The sequence below is a fragment of the Nomascus leucogenys genome, chromosome 2 (genome assembly GCF_006542625.1).
Source record: "Nomascus leucogenys isolate Asia chromosome 2, Asia_NLE_v1, whole genome shotgun sequence".
Taxonomy (NCBI): Eukaryota; Metazoa; Chordata; class Mammalia; order Primates; family Hylobatidae; genus Nomascus; species Nomascus leucogenys.
Genome location: NC_044382.1, coordinates 136,953,999 through 136,962,540, shown reverse-complemented (window position 1 = coordinate 136,962,540; position 8,542 = coordinate 136,953,999). Strand labels below are relative to the sequence as shown.

Sequence of the window (8,542 nt, the reverse complement as noted above, 5' to 3'; positions counted from 1 at the left end):
AAAATTATGTTATTGGGTTATAGGACAGGACACATAAAAATAAAATATTTCAGTAAAATTTAATCTTTTATTCAAAATTAGAAACTTTACATATTAGAAAGTACATTTTTAGTGATTGTCCAAACCGCTAGCCACTATTTATTATTTAAAATCTTTAATATTAAGGCAAATAGTTATGCACTGAATCTCCAAATAGGTAAAAAGAATAATCAACTAATGTTTATGTCAATTAAAAGGAATTAAAATCTTATGCAAATAAAAAATTATCTCTCATATTAAGGAAATATAGCACATGCATAATTAATGTTAGCTCCCTATTTCATAAAGAATCATCTACTCTCCTCTCACTCTTCCTAAGAAAGCATATGAAAGTTCTAGATATAAAAATCTTAAAGGTTTATCTCCCCTAACATTATTTGATCATAAAGTTCCCTGGTCAGTGGAACATAAGACTTTTTCAAGTTATCCATGAAGTAAAGTGGTTCAGAAATTTTCAGTGGATTAAATCCTTCTTCCACCAACTGATACTTCAACAGTTTGAATGTTCCTGTTGCTTCCATTTTTTCCTGTAAAGCAATTACCAGGATGAGTAGAATCATTTAATAACTTTAATATATACATATATAGTTAATACTATAGACTGTAATATTAAATTATGACACTTTATATCTAGTGATCTCTGTATTTTCTAATAATTTAACACTAGAAGTAAAAAATGTATTTTAGAATATTAAAATCTTTAGTTTGATTTACCTGTAAACTTTACTTAAATATAAACACATTCAATATATAAGAATTATGAACATAATAAACTGATTATAATTATGTCTAAAATACATAGGTTATCTCTTCAATTCAATGCCAATATAATATTATGTATAGAGAATGCTATAAGACGCTAAGGAGATAAAAGCCACAAAAGACAACAATTTCTACTACAAGTACACACAACTCTATCATAAAAAGCAGAATACAATAAGAGCCAGACAGGGTGCAGAATGTTCTAAAACATGGCTTAAATGTACCCAGAGGGGTTACTTGAATGGTCTAAAACTTGAGGTACCTCAGTGAATTTCCAAGGTCCTCACAAGATATCTTGTTTTCAAGAGAAACTCAGTGACATCTGTTAGTCACCAGTCACAAACTACTAGCTGAAGGTTCACAGTTTCAACAGTAATTTGTAATACATTCAATGATGTCATTATCTTTGCAAAATTGAGTTTTTGGTAGTTGCTGGGATAAAAAGCAAGTACAGCCAAAAATCATCGTGGAACATGAAAATGAGGCTCTCCCTGTCCAGTCCAATCTAATTCCAAGGTCTGAAGAAATGTGGCCCAACTTACATCTCCTTAGTAAGTGATTGTGGTTGTTTGAAAATGAAATGAAAGCATTTATTTATTTATATGGATTCTTTTTCAGGTGGCTACTCATTTGTTAGACCTAAACACTTATTAATTTGTTTTTCCTTAACTAGTGAATAAACAAATGTCTAGGTATTTGTTTTGACCCAAGAGTGCTATGAGACATTAAAGATGCCATGAGTCTAGAAAGTTTAAGAATCTCTGTTTCAAGGTGTTTAAAGGAGATAAGAGTGTATCTCTTTGTGGAAATCTCAGGCATGGATAAACAGTCTGTTTAAGTGAGATGACATGTAGAGATGCATACAACATTCTATGAGTAGCTTGGCCATTTTTATTTATCCTTTTGGACTATTTGAGTCAACTTCACTTTGAACCCCCTTCCCTGGTCTCCCTTCCCTCCTCCATCTCCCCTGATCCAATAGTGTCATCACAGCCAGATATGGCTGTGCAAGCACATATATCCTTTTACTCTTTTCTTAAAAATTAGCAGCTCACTGTATTTATACAATTTAGTGTTCTGCCATTTTTAAGCTTAATATTATACAAAGCATATTTTTCTGAGTGCTGTAATTTTCTTCAAAATAGAACTTAAAAATTGTTTTATAAGGTCTCATTTATCATCTTTTAATTAACTTTGCCCTTATTCATGAACTTTTAGAGAATATCAAAAATTTTAACACTAGAAATAAAAAATGTGTTTTAGAATATTAAAATCTTTATACATCTTTGATTACTTCCCAAGATGCATTTTGACTAAGTCAAAATATATGCAAACTGTTAAGAGTCTGATCATATATTACCAAATTGTTATCTAGAGAGATTATAACAATTTATATTTCCATAAGCAGAATGAAAGGACCAAGTTCGTTTTATCCCAGCCACACTGAATATTATTTCGTATTTTTGTGAATTATTGGCAAAAAGGCTTCTTCTATTTTTTAATTTGTGCTAAATATATTTGTAATACAATACTTGTTTGACTCATTTTGTCAGAAGTAACGTTTACTTTTGCATTCCTTTTATGAGATTATTTATTACTAACATTCATTTATTAAACAAATATTTGACTGCTGTCAGGCTTTATTTCTAACTATAGCGAATACTCTAATAGACATAACAGTCATGGTCCATGTTCTTTTTAGGTGCTTAAAGATCCTAAAATACTTTCTAAATTTGTCCAAGACTGATCTAATCTTCTAAAGTAGTCTTGTGCTAAAATATTTTTTCTATTTAATGAAAGTAAATTTTTTGTTGCCCTGGAAAAAAAACTCTTAAAATATTATTTGTCCTATTAACTTTCTACTCCATCAAAATATATTACTTATGGGGTGGGGTGAGGATGAGGAGGGACAAGAGGGAGCTCAGTATGGTTGTAAAAGGACAACATGAGGGAAACTTGTGATTTTGAAATTGTTCATATCTTTACTATGGTCATGAATGCATGAAGTTGCACAGGTGATAAAACTGTATAGAAAATATACACACACATATGAGTGTAAGTAAAGCAGAATTTTTAATAAGGTGGGTAGATTATGTTAACATCCTAGTTGTAACAGATCTGCAAAATGTTATCCTTGGAGGAAACAAGGTGAAGGATATACAAGTTCTCTCTTATTATTTCTTATAACTCCATGTCAATCTACAACTATCTCAATAAAATTTCAATAAAAATATATTACTTCTTTTTCATATTTACTTACCTTTAGTGTTTCAGAGGGTTGTTGTTAAAATAATCTGAGACAATGTAAAAACTCAAAATAAAAAAGGGACATGAAATATGTATTATGATAGTTCAGAGGATGTGTCCCATTGAATAAGCAGTGACTTGGCTGCAATGATTGCTTGGCAAATACTGAAACCTGAATATGACACAGGCTATTGCTCCGCTAAGGGTCTATTAGGGAAATAACAAATATATTCAGAAAAAAAAAATCTGTGTGGTTGGATGTTAAGAGATGATGAGTACTAATTTTGGGAAATTATATTTGAGGCAAAATATTAAATAAATGAATGGTTGAATAAACGAGTTAAGTAAAGTTACCCAGTAGTTAAGGAAATCTGTTTTTGTTTTTTTTTTTTACTGTACATATACCAGTAACCTAACAAGAGAAAGTTCTCATCCCAAAATAAACTCAGAATTTCTCACATGGGGAAGGTCCAGGTGAGGGGGAATTTGGACAGAACAGCAATAAAAATTAAAAGCAGGATTGCCTAAAGCCAGATGCCTTTAGGTTCTGCACACATCTTGCCATCTCTTTGATGTCTCCTTAATGGAACCTAATTCTAGGCACATAGCACCAAATGTCTTCACAAGATGTAAGTAAGATGTGGTCTTGGATTGCCACTGTCACTGGGACCATCATTTTGCTCTGAGGTCCTGACTGAAGATGAAGAGAGCAATTCTATAATCAGGACAAAGACAGGTATGCCCTAGCATTTCACCATGCCCCCTTTATAATTAGGCTTCAAACATGGCATCAATCTGCATCAACTCTACACGCCACGCCTCTCACATAACTCACATGTTATCTAAAAAATACAGTATTATTTTGCAATTAAACTACCTCCTTGTTTCTTGGTCTTATATTTGATAGTAAACTCTGCCGCTAAAATTACCTGAATTCTTAAAAATCGTGGACAAGCATAAGCTGGTAAAAATGTTACAACTTGTTCGTAAACTTTTTCCAAATCTAAAGATTTATTTGGTTTTAAAATAATAGAAGCCATTCCTGCTCTTCCTTCATAACCTGAAAAAAAGTTTGAAATGGAGTCATTTTTAAGTACCAAATAAACTTTAAAAGATAATTCTGTACAAGCTAATTGGCACACATAGAGACATTAAATCTATTTCAGTAATAATAAGACAACAGGAGCATAAACTAGTCTGTATCCTTCCCTGAACATATGACTTACCCCCTAGAAATCATTTAAGGACAGGGAAGGCCAGAGTCTATCTCTAATTGCCTATACTACAGAAATGAAATACATGGAATAGGAAACACTATAAATTACAATGAATTTGCATCCTACCATCACTGAAACAAATATTAAGAAAGAAAACGTTTATTTAAAGGCAACTATATTCCAGCAGAAATACATATCCTAAGCTTTAATGTAAAATATGAAGGGCATACTTTTTAAGTTAAGAAACTAGAAACTCGTATTTCCATCATTGATTCCACAAATCATTTAATGCTTATCATGCCACCTGTGGATCTTTACAGGGGTCAGAATGTCCTAGAATCTTTCTCCAACACTCAGTGGCTATTTATTAAGTAATCATTCCCTTCTTCTGCTCTCCTATCCAAACACTCACATCCCTGATCTCCCCTGCACCTAAAAGCATTTGCAGAAAAACGGAGAATGGCTGTCTTATGACTTCAAATTGGTCACTTTTCTGTGACATTTTCAACATCATGAGACAATCCTCATATGCATAACTGTAAGGATAACGAGTCCAAATTTAAAAATAATTTTTATAAAGAGCCATCTTAACTAAAAGTCAGTATTTTTAAACATTTAAAGTAGAACATGCTCTTGTAGTGGTATGTACAAACACTAGTCATAAAAAGAAAAATAATAGACTAATAAAAAGCTGTAACTAATTCCAAGCAATGAGTCATTGATCAGAGTTTTCAAGCTTTGCTAAAAAAAAAAAAAAAAAAAAAATACACACAGGCATTAAAATTCAGTTGGTACCTTTCCCCTGATGTGATCACGAACTTTGTTAGCTTGGTCAAGGGCATTACTTGCCAAGACAATAATAAAATCTTTATCTTAATACACAAAAATTAAAATGTTGAATTAGCAAGACTGTTGCAGAACTAGAGAATAGTGGCAATTCTATTCCAAGAATCTTTCCAAAATCTGAAATATATTTATACCTGATATAGCCACGCCATAGACGTTTGCTTCCTGTATGAAATCCAACATTCCAATAACGTCAGCAACCTCAGTGGTTGCGACATTTTCTCCTTTCCATCTAAATGAAAAAAATCAAATTCCAGTTAGTGCACCTGTATTTGAAAAACTAGGTACCCAGTTTTAGTTTTAGTGTCTTGCGTTTGGCACTATGCAAGCACCTACTGACCAACATAACTGTAGTTTTCAAGATGAAAGGCATTTCTAAGAAAGCACTTTGTTGGTATTTCAACAAAATCAGCATTGGTCTTTTAGTTAAAATTACTTTATATCTCATTGTATAAATTACCTTCTATATTTTATAATGTACATAAAAATAAAATAACTATAAGGATTATCATTACAAAAATATTATGTTGTAAAATAACAATGAAGTGTGAAACATTCCTTTTCTCTGGTGATAAGAATTGAAAGCAAAGCTCTAGTTGTCTTTTTTAGTACACTGACCCACTTCAGTTTCTAGGTGTTAACCCCTTTGACTCTGACCCACTTCAGTTTCTATGTGTTAACCCCTTTGACTCCTTTAATTCTTTTGAATGAATATTTTGTTTTAATTGAAATAATTTTATATAAAGTGAGCTTATAACATGGTACAAGAAGGCAAGGATGTAGGAAGTTACTTATTCATTCAAGTCATTGGACTAGTAAAGCAAAATAATTTCATAGGCCTAAAATAATCTTAGGGAATTAAAAAAGGAAATGTGAGAAAGGGGATTTTTGCTGCTTCAAAATTTTTATCATTAGGCCAAGAAGTAGACTACAGTTGACCAAACTGGCTTTCTGTTTTAACGCTATCATTTATATTTTACATCTGTCTGCCAGCTTTATTTCCTTAAAAAGGAGCTCACTGATTTGTTCTAAACTGATTCATTAAAATAATTATAAAATTTTACATCAAAATTTAACTTGTGGTTCAGTCTAGAAACAGATGGCCAATAAATGTTTTAATGAGGAGACATGGAGATAAAAGGGCTCTGTCTGCCCTGAAAGCTAAAGCATATGTGGTCTCTGATGTTTCTATAGAAGCATGGTTCACAATTACAGAACAAGCTATGGATCCCACGACATTTCATACCTGAACGTGTCTCCAGTACGGTCCCAAAAATAAAGGAAATTGTCCTGATCCTGGACTATTAAGTCTCCAGTGTTAAGGTAAACATCTCCCTTCTTAAAAACATCACAAAGCAATTTGTCTTTTGTGTGCTTGTAAGGCCCAGCATAGCCAAAGAAGGGATTTTTTGCATTCACTTGAGAAATGAGAAGTCCAGGTTCCCCTGCAAGAAAGAACGACATTTTTGCAGCCATCTGATTAAAAGTATTGTTACACACACCATCCATGGATCTATATTATATCTGGCCAGCACAACCAATGCTGCTTATCTCAGCTTCCTCTGAACCTATTTCTGTATTTGACATCATTTACCCTTGGTGCCCATATGCAGCACATCCTTTCATAGATTACCACAAATACAAATTACTTTGAAAAAACTAATAAAAAGGGAATTGAATGGAAAGAAAAGCCTCATTAGATTTCTTGTACTTCCCAGGTGGATAGACCAATAGCTATTTTTGTTTTGGATTATGTAGATGTTACCACAGATAATATTGACATTTGTTATATAAATAACAAACGTAGTGATACTGTTAATAAAATAATGATAGCATTTTTTATTGGGCATTTACCATGAGCCCTTTGCAAATGTCACTTTGCTTATTCTGCATAGAAATCCTTTGATATAATCCCTATTTCACCAGCAAGGAACTAGGACTGAGAGGGGTAGAATAGTTGCCACGCTCAGAGTAATAAATGGACCTATAACTCAAATTCAAGTTTTTATGACTTTGTGTGGCAAGGGTTCTGTATAATACTATCTCTGATCCAATACACATGTTATTATAATAAAATAATTTATTCCTCTGGGATGCTATTCTGGAAATTTTTGATGGGAAAGAGATGAGACATTGAAAAGGTTTCCTATTCTATGATACTTATTAGTTTCAGTTATGTTTAGACACATTATCGGAAATAATTTTCCAATCAAACTTATTCAAATTAATTAAGATTTTTCGCAGCAATCTGCAAGGTAAAAGCTACTTCTAAGAGAAGACGAGAGGACAAAGGACAGCAGCAATCACTGCTCTGGAAGTCTTCAAGGCTATCGTCCACTTGCTATGCCTGCTGTAAAGTGATGCAGTGTTCCTGTGGCTAGATGAAGTTGGAGTCCAGCAAACTATAATACAGAGTGATTTCTGTCTTTTTAGTGCTCTTAAAAAAATAACTCTCACTCTGTGACCCAGGCTGGAGGGTAGTGGCATGATCATGGCCCACCACAGAATTGACTTCCCAGACTCAACCGATCCTCCCACCTCAACTTCCCAAGTAGCTGGGCTACAGATGCATGCCACCAGGCCCAGCTAATTTTGTAATTATTTTTTAGACACGAGGTCTCACCAGGTTGCCCAGCTGATCTAGAACTCTTGGGCTTAAGCCATCCTCCCACCTCAGCCTCCAAAAGTTTTGGGATTACTGGTGTGAGCCACTGCACCCAGCCAACAGTCTTTACTCGATTCCCATTTCTTCCACTCCTGGGCATTCTGGCTTTCAGGGGCACATAGGTCACTGGCCAAAGCAAATCTTTTCTGCCCCAGCAGAGTCTAATAGCATTATCATCATCATCATCATCATCATATCATCACCATCATACATCATATCACCAAGATCATCGTATCATCATCATCACCATCATTATCACCATCACCACAATTATACCTATTGAGCACTTTTTGGGTAATAGTCATGATTCTGAGTGTTTTACATATGTAATCCATTTAATTCTCATCACAAACCTATAAGAAAAGCAGGGGTCGGAGTATATATATATGCCCAGGTACATCTGACTCCAAAGCTTATCTCTGTGATATATTGTCAGTCTACATTCCCTATATTTCAGAATTTTTCAAGACTCTTATATCTCCCTTAAAACTTACGTTGTTTTTTTTCTTTTTCAGGACACAGGTGACAGTTTCTTTTCTGACAAACTAATTGTTACAAATGTTTAAATAGGTCACAGTGTATTCATATCTTTCCTGTCTGGGCATAATTTACATTGTGAAGACACAATGCATTAACGGAAAAAAATACTGAGTAGCTCATAATGAGAATTCCAAACTAGAAAAACAGGTATTTGTGGTCAACCAGCTTTTTAAGAAACCCTGAGGTTACATAAGCACAGTTCTGGGATTCAAGTTTTAATATCAGA

At 33.4% G+C, this 8,542-nt stretch overlaps 1 protein-coding gene across 2 annotated transcripts in view; it reads right to left on the bottom strand.

Annotated features, from left to right (window-relative positions):
* Window positions 1-372: 372 nt before the first annotated feature.
* Window positions 373-8,542, bottom strand: part of SLC27A6 (solute carrier family 27 member 6) — a 74,671-nt gene continuing 66,501 nt past the window's right edge. The window contains exons 7-10 of one of the 2 annotated variants that reach the window (XM_030818411.1): window positions 6,358-6,556; window positions 5,246-5,343; window positions 3,978-4,108; window positions 373-566 (exon numbers count right to left, since the gene is read on the bottom strand). In XM_030818411.1, coding sequence (XP_030674271.1) covers window positions 390-566; window positions 3,978-4,108; window positions 5,246-5,343; window positions 6,358-6,556 — 605 coding nt within the window. In that variant the 3' untranslated portion in view covers window positions 373-389. The remainder of the gene's footprint in view (window positions 567-3,977; window positions 4,109-5,245; window positions 5,344-6,357; window positions 6,557-8,542) is intronic. The other variant, XM_012505286.2, reaches the window with a different exon arrangement.